Source organism: Triticum aestivum, chromosome 5D, assembly GCF_018294505.1.
Source record: "Triticum aestivum cultivar Chinese Spring chromosome 5D, IWGSC CS RefSeq v2.1, whole genome shotgun sequence".
Taxonomy (NCBI): Eukaryota; Viridiplantae; Streptophyta; class Magnoliopsida; order Poales; family Poaceae; genus Triticum; species Triticum aestivum.
This window is the reverse complement of record NC_057808.1, coordinates 327,305,288-327,324,459: the sequence shown is the minus strand read 5'-3', so window position 1 is coordinate 327,324,459 and position 19,172 is coordinate 327,305,288. Positions and strand designations below refer to the sequence as shown.

The 19,172-nt window shown below is 47.0% G+C and overlaps 1 protein-coding gene across 2 annotated transcripts; it reads right to left on the bottom strand.

Moving 5' to 3' along the window:
- Positions 1-248: 248 nt before the first annotated feature.
- Positions 249-4,844, bottom strand: LOC123121501 (F-box/FBD/LRR-repeat protein At1g13570). Of its 2 annotated transcripts, XM_044541503.1 has the most exons (4): positions 3,932-4,838; positions 1,567-1,719; positions 1,188-1,467; positions 254-672 (listed from the first exon to the last, which is right to left on the bottom strand). In XM_044541503.1, the coding sequence occupies exons 1-4, from the start codon at positions 4,751-4,753 to the stop codon at positions 641-643; spliced, it is 1,287 nt and encodes a 428-aa protein (XP_044397438.1). In that variant the 5' UTR covers positions 4,754-4,838; the 3' UTR covers positions 254-640. The 2 variants fall into 2 exon arrangements, with proteins under 2 accessions (XP_044397439.1, XP_044397438.1); XM_044541504.1 differs by lacking the exon at positions 1,567-1,719 and having other exon boundaries at positions 249-672; positions 3,932-4,844.
- Between the last annotated feature and the right edge of the window lie 14,328 nt (positions 4,845-19,172).

Here is a 19,172-nt window from a genome sequence, read left to right as displayed (position 1 = left end):
TGGACCAGGAAACGCTTCGCTGATTTTCATTTCACTGCATTTTTTTTTTTGTCTCCTTGAGTGTCTGCGCAAGCGCCCTGCAATGGAGATGCTCTTATTCAGTCTTGGAGGCTTTGCTTAGGTTTTCCTAAGCCAGTGGCCACCTCATTTTTATTTGGAGTCAAGCAAAGTTTTACAATAATGTTATTGTATGACGTTCTCCGGGAGAGCATGGCAAAACAAACACTTTTATGGAAATTAATGTCGTCGCAAGTCAAAACAAACACTTCTCTGGGATGGCAAATTTCTTCACAAAGCACGGCAAGCATTGGGCAAAAACTGAAGTGGGCAGATTTGCCAAATTGCCATCCACGGACAACACATGCCATGCTCCCCAACGAATGTTCGCCGGTTAAGGTAGTCCAGGTTTTAAGACCAAGTTGAATCTCATAAAAGAGTTTAACCCGCAACAGCAGAAGTACCAACAAGACACGCTCAGTTCAAAAAAAAAAAACAGACACGACAAGCTACTGCACTGAAGTATATCACAAATTTTGTGCCAGTGACATAAGCAAGCTTCTTTCAGGACACAGAACTATGCCAGTGATTTGGGAAAGCGATTTTCTGGATGCATTCCGGTGAGACAGCTCTGCATACGGCTTCAGCTGCGAAAAAATGTGACACTGGCTTTCCCTGCAAGAGGAACACACTGTTTAGTGTTTACACATAAAGGGAGAAATCGGGTTAAGGACACGTGTGATACGTTGTCTTCCTGCCAACTTCTATGTACTGACACCATTCCTGTTGGTATTACGAATTATTATGGTATGCATGTTGTAGAACTTCCCAAGATTAATCCAATAGAAATAACAGTGTCAGATTGTTCACCAAGACTGATTTCAAAAGGTGTGTGGGTATTACTTTAAAATTTTAAGAAAATAATGGTCAAAGTTGCATATTGAAAACCTTGAACAGGTAAAGAATAATGGACTGGAATGGGAGTGGAGCACTCAAATTTAGTTTAACCTATATAACAGTTCAGCTTCTTCAACAGAGGCAATGCAAAGCCTCATCAGAACATGGCACTGTAAGTTAGACTAACTCAAAAGATAAAAGAAAAATGAAATCTGATGTGAAACACACCAGGACCTTTTGGAAAAATGAATTAGGTTAAAAAGTAAAATAGGATAAGACTGAAGAGTGTTTACCTTTAAACAGAATCTCGGCACAGGTCGAAGCTCTTCTGTAACTTAGTATCTTGTTCATTGCATCCTCATTCGACATTGAGCAATTCTCACCATGAGTAATAAATAATGTGCAAAAAAGCCTTGCTTTAGAGAGAATAAGCTCTATAAAAGTCATCTCATTTGGAAGCCAATGAATACCAGTTATCTGCACGAACTGAAGGTTGGCACACATGCCACCGGTCCACTGTGAATTTTGAAACTCTTCATGTGCCTCAAATTTCTGCTCGGCACTATTGTCGATCTTCATGAAAACAAGTAGAAGTCAATTCACTGAAAGTAGTAATGATGGCCTTCACATAATATAAATATAGATGACCTGTAACATAGCATTCAACATTACCAGTATTTTGAGTCTTTCAAGGTTTGGGGCATTCCTTAGTAAGCAATAGGTTGATAGAATGGAGGGAAGCTCACAAAATTGTGTATATAGTGTCAAGCTTTTTAAGTTGCCAAATTTGCATTGAAGCCTCTCTAGTATTATAGCCCCATTTAACTGAAAAAGATAAAAGACATAATGTCAGAAGTTTGAAACTCCATGTAAACCTAGAATCGTTGAGCAACATTTTGCATTCTTTACTCATGTAAGCAAAGCCATTCTATTGTGCTAGAGCTACAAGACAACTTTGGGCCACATGCATCCACAACTCACAAAGGCGTGAACCCAGTTTCAGAAAATTATAGAAGTGTAGGAGAGTGGGATGTTACAATTTTGAAAGGTTCTCAAGTCTCAACACCGAAAACAAAAAGGGCAGCTCAAGTAGTAAAGATAAATGAGAAATAATACATTAGCTCTTGTACACAAACTAGGAATATCAGTAGTGGCGGGCGGCAAAGGCTAAAAATTTATCTGTAAATACATATTAAACAGGTCTGTACAAGTACAACAAAAAAATTGCAATACGTTTCAAACACAAATATTTCTAGGATCACGACTGTATTATTAAATATATACAATTTTGTGACTAACAAGCAACATATCGAAAATCCGCATCTGAGCCCGGGCTCAGATGCTCCCGCTCAGAAAAAAATTCAAAACAAATACTAGAAAAATTCAAAAAATTCCAAAAAAAATTGTGCGGTAGATAATTTGATGTATGAGGTCCGCTCCAAATTCAAACTCATTTGGATATCTGAGCAGCTCTCGGCAAAAAAGACAAATCGGGTCAAAACAGTTCATGAACAATAAACTTTTTTACAGACCCCGATTTTGTCTTTTTTGCATAGAGCTGCTTAAATGTCCAAACGAGTTGAAATTTGCAGCGAACCTCACGCATCAAATTATCTGCCACACAAAAAAATGGAATTTTTTGAATTTTTCTAGTATTTGTTTTGATTTTTTTCGCCGGAGCGGGTGCAGCTGAGCCCGGGAGACAAATTGGCCTTCTCGCAACATAACAACTACTTCCTCTGTAAACAAATATTAGTGATCTAAAACGTCTTATATTTATTTAGGGAGGGAGTAGGAAGCAATTTTAAATTTACGTTGCAAACAAGGTGGCTCGCATTAAGTTAGGATGAACCATGATTGTCCCCAGCAGACAAATACTTGACAACAACCACATCACTATCACAATATCTCGCATTAACAAACTTATGAGATTGGCAGTCTGCCGAGAGGATATACTAGGAAGATTAGGCACACCAAAAATAAAAAGAACCTATATATCAGTAGTGCGCTTAAGTATGAAGGAAAATTTAAAAAGGCGTGCCTAGGTATGTGCTTAGGCGCGCCTAGGCTCTAGGCGATAGCATGCTTAAGCGCACCTAGGCTCTAGGCGATAGCAAAACGTCTAGCGCTGTGCATAGCGCACTTAAGTGTCTGTGTTAGTTAGAAAAGCCCAAGACGGTGGCAAAACACACAACTAAGGCTACCTCCAATGCATTGGTGCTTACATGAGGTGCTAAGAGCAAGTACAATAGAGCTGAGTCAGCTGACTATAAGAAATAAACTAGTATATTCTTGCTTAGTCGGAGGAAATAAAAGAGGAGAGAGAAGGTAAGCGGGCTCTTGGTGAAGAGCCAGCTCTAGCACGTGCTCCTAGGCACTTTGTGAGAGTGAAAGGTGAGCCATATAATAAAAAAGTAGTACACTCTTCTAATCAACTATTGTACATATTGGCTATAGATGGGCTATAGATGGGACGGGATTCAAATCAGGGAAAGGATCCTTTCTTCTATTGATTTGATAGAAATTCGTTTTTCTTTTCCTGTCTGTATGATTTTGATTTTTGATGAAGGCAATGGCTTATAGCCAGCAGTTGGCTATACTATTAACCATGCTCTAAGCACATTAAAAACTTTAGCAACTAAAACCCCCAATGCATAGGTGCTTAACTTGTTGGTGCTAAGCATCCTTCATTTAATGATTTTGCAACTAAAATTCTTCATGCATTGGTGGGCTTTCTTCCATTTAAGTGTTTTGCCTAGGTTCTCGCGCTTGGCATTGTTTCTTCCTGGGGTCATCACACACATCTCTTTCCTCTTAATTACCTTGCTAGTCAGAATTTTTACCTACATGACAGCCTTAGCACCTGTATAAGGTGGAGCATTGGGAGGGGCCTAACGCCTAGCACCTTTTTTACCTTTGCTTATTCGCTCTGAAGTAAGCATAACTATTTATTACTTCCCATCGCATAATATAAGAGCGTTTTTGACACTACGACGGAGGTAGTAAGACAGACTAAACTGAGAGCAGCTGCACATACCGGTGAATGCCGAGTGCAAATCACAAGCTTGGTAATGTTCGAAAAGCCGGCGAGGAATTTGGCGAAATCGCGCCCCCCTAAATAGTCCAGTATATCAATGTTGGCAGAGTGCAGGGACGGAAGCTCCCCAAGGATCCAGCCCAGATCTTTGGACGAACTGATCTGTATGTCCTGGATATTGGGCCCCTGAATCACCCACTCCTTGAAGTCGCCCAGGATTTTCACCTCCCAGAACACCAGCTTCTCAAGCGAGGGCGACGTCGCGATGATCTCCTCCAGCTGGTACTCCCCGTTCTCCCGGAACCGGACGCAGGTGAGAGCAAGTTTCCTCAGCTCCGGGAACCCCTCGAAGCCCGCGGGCAGGGGCGGGATGGCGCAGGCGTGGAGGCGGAGGTTGGTGAGCCGGCGGCAGGCGAAGACGGAGGCGGGGAGCGCGAGCACGGCGTCGAAGGAGATGGGCCTGAGGTTGAGGGTGTCGACGCCCCGGCGGGAGAGGACGAGGAGCCAGTCGTGGATGCGGCCTTCGGAGGGCTCGTCGAGGTGGGCGCAGAGGCGCCGGACGCGGCCGGGGCAGCGGAGGAGGACGCTGTCGACGGACCTCAGGTGCTTGGCCTCGTCGGGGCGGGGGAAGTAGAAGTCGATGGACGGGAGGTCCTCCCATCGGCGCCGCCAGGCGCGGGAGAGCGCCGACGTGCGGACGGCGTCAAGGAGGCCGACGCGGTCGAGGATGTCGTCGAGGACGCCCGTCGGCAGCGAGATCAGGGCGTCCGCCTCCGCCGCGGCGGACGGCCTGTGAGGGCGGCGCCCGCGCGGCGTCGACATTTCTCACGTGAGGGTGAGGGGACCCGCGGTGACGCGGTCCGAGGTTTCTCCTCTGGGAAATGTGAGGAAGCGAACGCTTGGTTTTGGCGAACGCCGCCGCTTTGGTGGTGTCCAGCACTCCACAGCTACGGCTTTCCTTTCGGCTCCACTCCGCAGAGCCGAACACGACACCGACCCGAGCGGGTCGGATTGTCCACCCACTCACTGACTTGAGACCACCTCACACAGTCCTTCCTCAGTTAATAGCGTGTCCAATATTCATGGCAGCGCAATCAATAAATTATTTTCTGTATATCTAATACTATTAATGTACAATTATATATTACCTAATACTGACGTTCATGCCACAACAATCAATATAAATTATTCCCTGTATATCTAATATCAATGTATAATTAATATATTATTACGTCAGGGTAAGTCTTTTGAGAGATTTCAATATCAAATACATACGAAGCAAAATGAGTGAATATACATTCATACGTAGTCTGTATTAAAATCTTTAAAAAAAACTTATATTCAGAAACATAATGAGTATCTAATATTGATGTAGTCCATTGCACATGATTACATAATACTCCATCCGTCCCAAATTACTTGTTACAGAAATGGGTGTAACTTTCATTTTCGTGACAAGTAATTTTGGACAGAGATAATACTAGTTTTCTAAATATAAAGCATATCTTGCCCATCCGAAAACTCAAACGTAGGGAAGAAAATTTTAATTTGTGAAAGGGCAATAATAAGCGCCGATCAACCGACAAAACGCTTCAATTGGTCCCCTCGCAATCCGTATGATTTGCATGCAGCTAACCGCCTGATTCATATGCAACTCGTCGCCCTTCTCCATGATCTCGTAACAACATGTCCATTCTTCTTGGACGTGTTTGGTTGCCTGCATTAGGCCTAGTCTGGCCTGCGCGGAAAAGATTGAGCATGTTTGGTTGGTTGCATTTAGTGTTGGGTCTGCACAACACGAAACTTAAAGTACACTTGGGCCTGGCTCGCTGGAAACGCTCAGATCGGCAGTTTCTAGCGAGCCAGGCTGAGGCGAGCGCACATGGTGAGCCACTTGCACAAGGGGAGATGGGGGTACGAGCTGGTATGCAGTCTGTGCGTGCTTATCTTCTCCTACCTCGAGTAACCTTCTCTCTAATTCTGTTTTCCTAGCCCCTTCCGATCTACACAACGGTGCTTCGATTCGAGTTAAGCTCTACACGAAAAAGATGCACCTCGATGCTACGGTTCCATTCAGGCGATCGGTTCGTAGTTTCGTCGGCCGTAAGTTCTTAATTTTGTCTTCCTGTTTGAAGCTATTCTGGACGAATTTTGTCAGATTCGTCGCACAGGATCGATCGTTTGAAATTTTCTTTGACCAGCAGCCTAATCTCGCAGTTCAGCACAACATTTGTGTTGTAAATTTTTGGTTTCGACGATCGTAGCTTCTTCTCTCTTTGAACAGCAGCCTACTGCACTGCCGCCGCCATGTCGAGCTCATCTGTCTTCTGCTCAGAGCCCTCCTATTCGTCCCTCTCGACGCTGACGCCCTTCCCCTTGATCTCCTTGCCCACGTCCTACTACATTAGAGTCGTTTCCGGTGTCGCTCATCTCGGCCTACTCTCTGTCGTCCTCCTACTGCACTGGCGCTGCAATGGCGTGCACACTGCTTTCTTGTGTCCCCTGCCTCCGTGCACACTGCAGTTCGCCGCGCCGCCGACGGGGTCGATCATCTTGGCCTCCTCTCTCTCGCCCTACTACACTGGAGTCGTTTTCGGCGTCGATCATCTCGGCCTCCTCTCTCGTCCACTGCACTGACGATACCATGGCGCTAGCACTGCATTCTCCTCCTCTGTCGACTGTCTTTGCGTGAGCACCACAACTAGTTCGCCGACGGTGTCGCTCGTCGTGCCGCCGACGGGGTCGCTCGTCCACGACTCCATGCTCGTCATGTTGGACACGACGCCACATCCACTATCCACCGCAGTCGCCATTGTCCAACGCACACTGCATTTCTTCTCTCCCTCCCTCTGCTAGTTCTTAACCTTGTGTGCTAAGTGCAAGTGCTAGCTCTTAATCATACCTCATGCGTGCAACCAAACACCGTGTTCATGTGCCGCTTGGGCCAATGCAGGCAACCAAACAAAGTGCACTTGCGTATTACCTAATGCAGGGAGCCTAGATGCAGGCAATCAAACAACTTGTTGCTCAACCAGTCTGGGTTGAGATGTGTATGCAATGCAGCTACTGTTCACTACTGCAAACAAACACGCCCCTTGTGTGTATGTTGTTCTATCTCCTTCCACACATGTCATCGCCGGCTCGCCCCCGCCCATGAAGGACGCATAAAAACTTGCACGCTCCCGTCAGTCCAACGTGAGCCACGTGACGACTATTACACTAGCTCGCGCCTTGTCCTGTCCCGCATGCAGCACCACCCCACACGCGCTCAACAGCCGTTGGCCAACTCGACACGGGAGCGGGCAACATCAAACAGAGGGAGAGGCACCGTGTAGCCGAGGATGGTGCGGATGGTATCAAAGCGCTCGTCGAGGCCATGGAGGAACTGCATGCACAAGTCGTCGTCGGAGACGTGGGCCGGTGTCCGCAAGCCCATCGGCAAGGGTCTTGAGGCGGCCGGCGTACTCGGAGACCGCGAGGTCGCCCTGCTTCAGATTGCGGTACTGCCGCGTGAGATGGAGGTATTGAGCCCCCTGGTTGGCAAGGAAGTAGTCCTTGATGCGCTGCCAGGCGGTGTATGCGTCGGTCGCGCCGCCCATGATGAGTTCGAGGAGGGAGTCCGCCAGCGTGAAGAAGATCTAGAGGACGATGCGGTGGTCGACAGCAAGCCAGTCGGCGTCGGGGTTGGGAGGAGGACGACGCTCGATGTGGTCCTGGACACGGTACTGCATGAGGACGCAGGTGAAGAAGGTACGCCACTTGATGTAGTTGTGCTCCGCCGGATCGAGTTTGAACTTGATGTGGTTGGAGATGTGGTCATTGTGGAAGTTTTGAAGGAGAAGGTTGGCCGGCGGGGCGAAGGAGGAGGCTAGGGCAGTGACAAGGGCGTTGGAGGTGACAGGAATGGTGGAGGAGGGAGGAGGGGAGGTGACGGGAGCAGATTACTGGGGTCTGATACTAGCGCTGGACCAATAGCTCGTAGCTCGTGAGCTTAATGAGCGCTCGATAGTTCGGCTCGTTATGCTCGGAGCTCGTTTCTTAATGAATAGAGCCAATCATTGATTTCAGCTTGTTAAGCTTAACGAACGAGCTAACGAGTTTAACGAGTAGCTCGTTAAGCTCGTTAGTAACAACATAACACATATTTTCATCTTACGTGACAATTTTTTTATAGCACCTTAGCCCATCAATTCAATCTAATCGACATATGAGGCAACAAACTAGTGCGTTTCTTTTTGTAGTCACCATATTTCATCTTGAAAATCACACATACACATTCATCCTGTATACAATAACACATTATAATCTGTTAACGAGCGCTCGCGAGCGCTCATGAGCTTAACGAATTTCAAACGAGCCGAACCGAGCAGGGTTTTCTGCTCGCTAATCTTAACGAGCTTAACGAGCCGAGCCTTAACGAGCACGAGCCTACCGAATACGAGCTTAACGAGCCGAGCTGCTCGTTAGTCCACCCCTATCTGATACCAAGCTACAAGATGAATAGTGCTCACCACACACACTTGTTGTATTACTCAGGGTGGTTACAAGTACATATAGCCGACTCCCTCTATACTCCCTCAAACATAGGCACGCAGGCCTTGTGCGCGGAGTGAGAGTTGTGATCCTAAAGACTAGGGATAAGATACACTACTGCAGGATGCTGCTAACGCGACACTGCGATCAGAGACCCTTCGAGAAACTGTGTGCGATGCCATAATCGCAAACGGTGTTGTATCAAAACCGTCAGAAATGTGTAAAACGTTTGCGATGACGGATGCATCAAACATGGTTCAGGTTTTAGTTGCGTGTGCGATGAAGGGCATATGGTTCAGTTTAATGAACTGTTTGCGATGAGGAGGAACAAAAGAAACGGGCAGCCAGATGGAGGCGTGTGCGATACACAGCATACGATTCACTCGGATGAACTGTTTGTGATTAGGCAACACAAAAGAAACGGTCAGCCGGATCAAAGGTGTGTGCGATATACGGCATGCGGTTCACTCGGATGAACTGTTTGCGTTGAGACATGGGAACAAAAACGGTTCAACTTAACAAGATGTGTGTGATACGCGGCAAACAGGTCTGTAATCAGAAATGTGTCTGAAGACCGATAAGAACACAGACGGTTGCTGCTAATAAGACGTGTGTGTTGTGCGATGGGATTGCATACAGAACAAAAACATATATATATATACACACACACACTTATAAGGACATGCTTGCATAATCAAATTAAACATCCACTTACATAGGTGGCTACTACAACCATGGCATTTGCACACACCAAAGTAAACTATTACATGCATAATTACATAGGTGGCTACTACACACATGACATTTTCACACACACCAATAAAGTAAACTATATATTACATGCATGATTAACTAGCATAAACGATCATCTGATCATCATCTACTTCTTGTGACGCTTGCTCTTCTTGTGGCTCGATCTGGGCTCGTCGATTTGGGTAACGAGGCACTTCCTCATGTCAACGATCCGCCTGTGCATCTCGTAGCATGTGTACACGCTCTTGGCCGCGAACCTGAGGTGAGGTTCATCCAGTTGCCGCATCCAGGCCTTGTGCCAGGATACGGGACTTGTTCTCTGGGCATCCTGCTTCATCTTTTCGTATTAGGGGTCGATGATGGCCGAGGCGAGTTCGACCAGGGAGTCCTGCTTCGTGCTGCCCCAGACCCTGTAGTGGTCACGGATTTCGACAAGGTTCTTGCAGGCCAAGCCCGTAACACTGAGCGCTTTTACATCGTCTTTGGTATCCACCGTGGCGAACTTGTAGTCAGTGCTGTTGAAAAACCTGTTGAAACAGTCGCAAGGCTCTGTGGCCATGCAGTAGTGGTAGATGAGGACACGATGGCACACGCACAACTGGGCGACGGCAACCTTCTGATCTATGCCGGGACGACCGGCGGTGTATTGGAGGTCGATGCCGACCACCTTGTACTTGTCTCCAGCAAGCAACTGCTCAACGCTGTTGATGTAATCGTCCACCACGGTCGGGTCGATGGTGTACACCACCGAGAGATCCGTCTCCCTCGCGTGGGTCTCCACTCTATGCTCGCCGAACTCCATTGGAGCGCCGCCGGACATCCCTTCTCTATGTGTCGTCGTGGGTGTGCTTGTTGTGTTGTGGGGTGCGATCGAAAGGTTGAAGAGACTAAGCTTATAATGGCCGCGGGAATTAAAGGGGAAGCCGGACGGCCAGGAATATCGGCAGGCCCTGATGGCAGTTCTAATTTGCAGCGCGTAACTCCATCGTGCCGAACGTAACTGCATCGCGTGGCAACGCGCGCGGTGCAACCGCATGCATATGGGGCCCCCGACGTGATTGTGCGCACGCCCAACCGCTGGCAGAGCGCGCGCGAAGGGACGCGAGCAGAGCGCTGCACGGTCGCCTCAAGGAAAAGCTGTCCACAAGCCGAGCGCGCCGACAGACGCGAGCAGAGCGCGCCAATGGACACGACAGAGCGCGTCGCGGTGCCTAACGGTGAGCACAGCGCGCTGCGGCGCCTAACGGCGAGCAGAGCTTGCTGAGGCACGTGAGCAGAGGACGACACAGTGATACGTGGCAAATAAGACGAATTGTGCGAGCGATGTCGGAGACATCAAGCACGAATCATATTAGAGTTGCGTGTGCGATACGTGGCAGACAGTTGATCCATCAGAGCTGTTTGTGATGGAATAAGCCGTGTGTGTTGCGGGAAACGCCTGCTGGTGTATAACCTTAATTTAACCAAGAAAGTGTTAATGCATGTTACAAAAATTGTATAGCTGGAAACTATGTTCAAATACGACTCCAACGATATAATCTATGACGACATGCATTCGTATTTTATTAGTTAAATCCTACTTATAAACCAAGACAGGGTATAGTAGGTAATTAAATCACAAACATTTTTTATTAACTGTATGTGTACGTGTCCTCTCGTCCTCCTCTCGCATGTCTTGTCACCCCGCTGCCGTAGATGGCTTACAGCGCAAGCTTGACAAGCGCCCGGGGGCGTTCTTTTGGCCAAACGATGGCGCCAATGAATCGTCGGTGAGCCCGTTCCCGCGCAAGCTTTCCGCCCAACTCAGTGAAATCCCCCAAAATCCCAATGCTTACTGGCCTGCTATAAAAACCCTCACGGCCGGCGAGTCCTGCGTGGCATTTTCCCCTCCCTCCCTGTAGCTTATTTCGTCTGCTTCTCCCACAATCGCCAATGGCACCGGTCCGTCGTCGTCGCTCAGCCACTCCGCCGTCATCAGAGGACAGCTCCAGCTGGGAGGCTACATTGCGGCGGCGGCGCAGTCCCCGGCGTAGTGTAGTGCGCGTGGCGTCCCTTTTGGGTGTGCGTGGAACACCCACCACACGCTCCGCCGCCGCTGCCCGTCGGCAGCTGTTGCCGGCCACTGTTGCCGCCACACCACCGTCGAAAGCTAGGGCCATCTCCCACTCCGCCGCCACGGCCCGAAGGCGGGAGGTGGCCGTCGTGGCCGCCACCCCACTGCCGGCCACTGTGGCCATCACCCGCTCCGTCATCGCGGCTCGAAGGTGGGAGGTGGTGGTCATGGCCGCCACCCCTTCGTCGGCCACCGTGGCCGCCAGCTCACCGTGGCCGCCAGCCCACCGTCGACCGCCGGGATCATCACCCGCTCCGCCACCGCCGCCCGAAGGAGGGAGGCGGAGGTGGAGGACCGCACGTGCGCCAGCGACCTTGCGCGCTACATCGAGTTCCTGCGGGAGGAGGAGGAGCCCCTCATCGAGCACGCAAAGAGCCTTACCGCAGTCATGGCCGCAGCACACGCCGACGCAGAGGCGAGGAATCAGGAGATCTACGAGCAGTCCGGCCGCTTCGAGAGGGATCGTCTGGAGCGGCAGTGGGCGTTCGAGCTGGAGACCTTCGCTGAACGTGCAAAATCGGTAGGCACCGTATTGCATTTCTCCGGCTCGTCGGTAGGCTCCTCCTCCTCCTCTGCCTCTCACTGAGCGTGATCGGCAGAGGAGAGGCTTCCGGAAGTAGCACAAAGCCCCTCCGTGGTAGTAGTAGTATTTAGGGGCTATTTTGTTCAATTCATCTGACTATAGATGTGTGGTCGAACTGTACAATGTACTTAAAATTAGCTAGTATATATAGTTGAACTAGCTATTTCAGTACGTGGTTGGCAACAATTGGGGAGAAGTTTGGTCGGTTCAGCTGTCGAGTTGAACTGTTTGTATAAATTAAGAACGACTGCTTAATCTATGCTTAATTACTAAATTTTAGTTGCAAAAATTACATACTGCTAATGATTTCTAGCTGCATATTTTGACAAATCGCAGGGTTACAAGGATTCACAAATGGCAACGTTACTAGATCAACAAATGTAAATCTTTCCAGCTTGACAAATGGCAACATACCAAATATGACAGATGCAAATCTTACCAAATTGTTTGTACGTGGTTGCACACGGGTCATCCAGAACAACTGTTTGCGTTGAAGGGATGCACAAATCCTGCGCTGCTCTCACTTTGCATATGGGTGTTCTATCTAAATCGTTTGCGATCAAGAGCTACAGAAATCCTGCTCGGCACATTTCAGTCAAGGTCAAGCAGCTATCTGCATGGTACCTCCTACAACCATTAAAACCAAGACATGTGGCGTCACGTAAATGGTTAACAGAATTTTGGATTTACTAGAATTTAAAAACCAGGCATCTCAATGTTTTGCCGGCAATCAACGGTGCCCTGGTGTTTGAAATTCATGCCCATTTCTTGCATGGGACCTAAGCATGCACCCAAGGACACATATTTGATTTTTCAACCAATTTATATGCACTGGAGCATGTGCATGTAGTTCAAATTTGAATTATGCACATAAATGCATTGAAAACTCAGCTAATGCATAAAAATGTCCAAACGAACCCCGAAAAATCACAAAAATTCACACAACACTCCTGTTGTTCTATGTTGATACGACAAAAAAAATTGAAAGCATAAGAGGCAATGGATATCGTTTCGTCCCCAAAGGTGGGACGTTCCCTACTGAAAACCATCATGCTTGTTGTGAGAAGCTCCGGTTTGTGAGAAGCATATACCCAAACCTGCCCCAAATGGGACAAAATTTGTACCACGGCATGTTGATGCCGCTCCATGATAGCATGCCAAGTTTCATGAATTTCAGACGAGTTTTGGATTTACTAGAATTTAAAAACCAGACATCCCAATGTTTTGCCGGCAATAAACGGTGCCCTGGTGTTCGAAATCCATTCCCATTTCTTGCATGGCACCTAAGCATGCACCCAAGGACACATATTTGATTTTTCAACGAATTTATATGCACTGGAGCATGTGCATGTAGTTCAAATTTGAATTATGCACATAAATGCATTGAAAACTCAGTTAATGCATAAAAATGTCCAAATGAACCCCAAAAATCACAAAAATTCACACAATGCTCCTGCTGTTCTATGTTGACACGAGAAAAAAATTTGAAAGCAATAAGAGGCAATAGATATCGTTTCGTCCCCAAAGGTGGGACGTTCCCTACCGAAAACCATCATGCTTGTTGTGAGAAGCTCCGGTTTGTGAGAAGCATATACCCAAACCTGCCCCAAATGGGACAAATTTTTTACCACAACACGTTGATGCCGCTACATGATAGCATGCCAAGTTTCATGAATTTCAGACGAGTTTCGGATTTACTAGAATTTAAAAACCAGGCATCTCAATGTTTTGCCAGCAATCAACGGTGCCATGGTGTTTGAAATTCATCCCATTTCTTGCATGGGACCTAAGCATGCACCCAAGGACACAGATTTGATTTTTCAACCAATTTATATGCACTGGAGCATGTGCATGTAGTTCAAATTTGAATTATGCACATAAATGCATTGAAAACTCAGTTAATGCGTAAAAATGTCCAAACGAACCCCAAAAAATCAAAAAAAATTCACACAACACTCTAGTTCTTCTATGTTGACACGAGAATTTTTTTGAAAGCAATAAGAGGCAATGGATATCGTTTCGTCCCCAAAGGTGGGACGTTCCCTACCGAAAACCATCATGCTTGTGTGAGAAGCTCCGGTTTGTGAGAAGCATATACCCAAACCTGCCTCAAATGAGACAAAATTTGTACCACAGAATGTTGATGCCGCTCCATGATAGCATGCCAAGTTTCATGAATTTCAGACGAGTTTTGGATTTACTAGAATTTAAAAACCAGGCATCTCAATGTTTTGCCGGCAATCAACGGTGCCCTGGTGTTCGAAATTCATTCCCATTTCTTGCATGGGACCTAAGCATGCACCCAAGGACCCATATTTGTTTTTTCAACCAATTTATATGCACTGGAGCATTTGCATGTAGTTCAAATTTGAATTATGCACATAAATGCATTGAAAATTCAGTTAATGCATAAAAATGTCCAAACGAACCCCAAAAATCCCAAAAATCACACAACACTCCCTTTGTTCTATGTTGACACAAGAAAAAAAATTGAAAGCAATAAGAGGCAATGGATATCGTTTCGTCCCCAAAGGTGGGACGTTCCCTACCGAAAACCATCATGCTTGTTGTGAGAAGCTCCGGTTTGTGAGAAGCATATACCCAAACCTGCCCCAAATGGGACAAAAATTTTACCACGGCATGTTGATGCCGCTACATGATAGCATGCCAAATTTCATGAATTTCAGACGAGTTTTGGATTTACTAGAATTAAAAAACCAGGTATCTCAATGGTTGCGGCCGAGTGACGGTGGCAGAGTGTTTGAAATTCATTCCCATTTCTTGCATGAGACCTAAGCATGCAACCAGGGACACACATTTGATTTTTCAATAAGTTTATATGCACTGGAGCATGTGCATGTAGTTCAAATTTGAAGCACTGTCGGTTAATGTATAAAAATGTACAAACGAACCCTTAATAATTCCAATTTTTTTGACGACACACCTATAGTTGCATGTTCGCTGCAGATAAAAGTTCTAACAATTAAAGCACCATCCTTTGTAGCTATGACCCCATTACGTAATTCAAATGATCAAGACGATAAATCAAGTAGATCGCACACAGTTTATTATCACCAACCGTGTGAGATGCAGCACAAAATATCTTGGAGCACCGTCGGTGTATAGTACGCCCATGCCTTACGACAGAAGGTGCGGCGGCTACAGTCCACAGCCGGCGTGTCAAGCACACTAGCTAGCTCACTCCCCAAATATCATTTCACTGTTCATTCGTCGCCGGTGAAAGATGGGGACGTGGACCCATGTCATGGGGGCAACTTTGGCGGCCCACTCTGGCGAGAGCGCGGCCGCAGCCGCCAGGCGCGTGCTAACAAGCTTCGTGAGGGCGACCGCAGTCTGCGTCTGGGCGGCCAAGGCAGCCCAAACGGCCGCTGTTGCTTCTCAGGCGGCAGCAACAGCATCTGCCTCGGGGATAGCAACTGGCGAGAGCGGCACAGCAGCTGTCCGTTCCGCAGGGCGGCCTTAGCCCTGCTGGAGGCCGCCCACTACCACGTCGAGGATGTCCACACCCAGGTCGTGGCGGTCACCGCACAAATCGAACGAAGCTTCTCCGACAACGGTCGGCAACCCACGGCCGAAGAGCTGGCAATCGCCGAGAGAGTTCGAGCAGCCGTCCGTTCCTGCGCAGCATACCTTGCCACGATGGAGCCCGCCAGAGCCCACATGGCGTCCGCCCACGCCCAGCTCATGGCGGCCTTTTCTGAAGTTATGGCTGATACGGATGGCGAGATGCTTGCCGAGTATGGTGCAATTGATGCCATGGAACCCCTTCCCAGGAGACCGTCGGGCGCGAGCTGGACATGGAGGCGGCGTCGGAGATCGACGAGCACCAGCCGTAGTAGTACTCTTTGTTTTGTTTAATTAAGCGCGCCAGTCTTTAATTTGTTAGAGTAATGTTTAGGTCAGTTAGCTCTGTTTAATTACTGAACTTGCTCGATTAAGAAGTTAGTCTCCTTCGTGTACCCAAATTATGCAATGACGTGGATGACCACTGTAACCAGGGAAATTCGAACCAAATTTTTTGACATTCAAACTCAACACACATGGGTTAAGCTATCTGAATCGTTTGTGATGTTCACATATCGTACACAGTTCTGAATAAGGGACCGTGTCTGATGACACTTTGCGCGCCAGTTTTTTGGCTGAAGCGATTCCAAATTTTCGGCTTCCGCGGAAATATCTACCTCCCCGCCCCCTCCCCCTTACCAAAATCCACATTTCCCCTCTTTCCGCCTTCCTTTCCAAGTTGAAACCTTCACTCCTTGCTTGCAGCACCGCCGCCTCCTCGCCGGTGACCCTCCTTCACGCTCCTGGGCCTCGCCTATCCAGGCAGGTAATCCACACCCGACCCCCATCCTCCTCCTTCTTCCACATCCCACATGCCTCTACCGCCGACGCGAGCGCGACACCTTCCACCCAAATCACCGACCCCTCCACCAAATAAGCGCCGACCTAAGCCATGGTGCACGCAGTATAGCCAGGACCTCAAGGAGCATTTGGCAGCGGAGAAGCAAATCGCGGCCGCACGCGCGGATGAGGTCGCGATGGCTGCCATTCATGCCAACCCCCAGATCTAGAAGGAGCACCTTGCCATTTGCTAGCTACGCCGGTTAAGCATGCTCATTTTACCCGTTGCGTGTGCTGCTCCTGCCTTTCCTTCACAAATTCTAGTGAATTGTGCTATCTAATTTTACTATGCAATCTGTTGCTCTAGTGTATATGTTCTATATGTCATGCAATGTGGTGCTCACTTATTAACTATTTTGTTATTAGTTGTCGTCTTCAGTTAACTGTTTGGTTCAATTCTGCAAATGTGATGTTCAATTCTTCAGGCTGCAATTTTGTATTGTCTTCCATGTGAGAAATAAATCGAATTTATCTTTACAAAATTGTGGGTGCATTCTGTTATTGTATACCATGTGAGGAATAAATTGAATTTGGCTATAGTAAATACATGAGAAACAAATACAATTGCTACAATTGGCTGTAGTTAACTGTTTGGTTAACTGTCTGATATTCTATTAGGAGTATGTTATATTGTGCAATTTGGTGCTCAGTTAATGTTTGGTTCATTTGTTGTGGTGTTTAGTTAACTGCTTGGTTCAATGTTATATTGTGCAATGTGGTGCTTAGTTAATATTTGGTTCATTTTTTGTGGTGTTTAGTTAATTGCTTGGTTCAATTCTGCAACGATGTCCAATTGTCGTGGGTAGAATTTTGTATTGTTGTGCATGTGAGGAATAAATCGAATTTGGCTGCACTTAATACATGAGAAACATATACAAGTGTTATATTTCCTAGTTCTTAATCATGCTTGGTTTGGGTAAATGGATTTTCCCTGTGGCTTGAATTAATCTGATGAATCTGTAATGTGATTATTTTTCATCAACATATTTTACTGATAGCATGCGAACCCTTACTTAACCTGATGACTAACTACCTTATATGTGTTGCAGGGAAACAATGGGAAGCACTGAGGTTTACAGTCGAGGTTAGCACGTGCGTGGTCCGTTGTCTAATAGCACATTATTGTGCAATTGCAGGAACCATTCTAATATTTAGGTTTTTAACAATTTGGTCTTGCACATGTAGGTCCTGCTGTCAGAGGTTTTGACCCACTGTTCGACCCTTTTTGCATATGGGGAAATGAGTTGTCCATGAATATCAGTCAAGTCAAGAAACTCAGAAAGATTGTTAGGATAAAGAAATTAGCGACAAAAAAAACAAGATCTTTGTCTGCACAATGAAGAAGACATCAGTTCACTACAGGATGGTACTAACTATTATACCTTGCCTTTTTAATTCCTTTGCCCCATTTCCAATATAGAGAAGATATTTATGCACATCCTTGTTTTCAGGCCTTTCCAAAGCAGTTCACTGATGATTACCTCTCAAACCATCTGTATGGTCAGGAGGCGAGGAAGGTATTCATACAACACCCACGGTTCAATATTGAAGTGTTCCTGAAGACGACGAAGGATGGACGGTCAATCATCCACCGGAACTGGCCTAAAGTTACAAAGACCTTCAACATCAATGAAGGCTCAATATTCGCCTTCTGCTTCAGCAGTTTTCCAGATGAGATACATCTGTCTATGTACCGTCTATGATGCTAATTTCGAAAGGTTATAGATGTTGCATGTGAAACTTGGTCCTGGTGTAGTTGTGTAATGGGGTAGCTGAGTGCTGAAGCTATATGATGCTGTACTCTAATGTATTTAAATTATGAAAATGAAATATATTGTGTGCTTAATATGAACTGTCAATTAGATTAATAAATGGATTATGAATAATCGGATAATTAGCATGCTAGTGGTGAATTAGCCTGCTAATTGGGTTTTGCTATTGCAAACAGTTGTTGAAAAAATACCGTGGGCGATGATCTCAGGCAATGCGCACAGTTCCTAGGAATGAACCATGTTGGATCAATAAACAATCACACACGACTTTCTCTTGAAAACTGTTTGTGTTAGGCCACCTTGCGCAAACGTTTACCACATGAAAACTGTGTGTGATGGACAGCCTTTGCCACACAGTTTCTTCCACGGAACGGTGTGATATATTCAATAACGCAAGCGATTTAACGGGAAAACTTGTGTGTGATGTACCTGTGAACGGAAACGTTTTCCTTCGAGCGTCTGTGTGGGATGTATGGACGAACGGAAACGTTTAGCGGGGACTAACTGTGTGGGATGTACTTGCGACCGGAAACAATTTCGCCGTATAATTGTATTTCTTTAGCTATATTGTACGTATTTCCGTATTTGAGCGCTCGCCGGTCGCACACGACCTCATTTTGCCGAACGTGTGTGCCAGGAGGGCATATCCCCGACGGTTTTTGGGTCGTGTGGGAAGGACCCCCCTATCGCCCACACTCACTTGGAGACGGTTCCAAATGCCGTCGCAGAAAGGGGTTTTAAACCGTTTGTTTAGGAGCTCGATGTACTAGTGATACAACAGATACAAACAGTACCATCCGTTGACAGTCATCACATCAGCGCCAGTAGGCTCGCGTGGTCATCGGCTGTGGTCATCGAATGTCGCATCGCAACATCGAGCCGGTTCCCCGTCGCAGCAAGCGGTGCACCCCCATGGTCACCACTCGTTGCGGCACGCGGACGCCGTCGTAGCACCTGGCTACAACAGATACAAACGGTACAATCCGTTAACAGTCATCACATCAGGGCCGGTAGGCTCGTGTGGTCACCGGTTGTGGTCGTCGAATGTCGCATTGCAACATC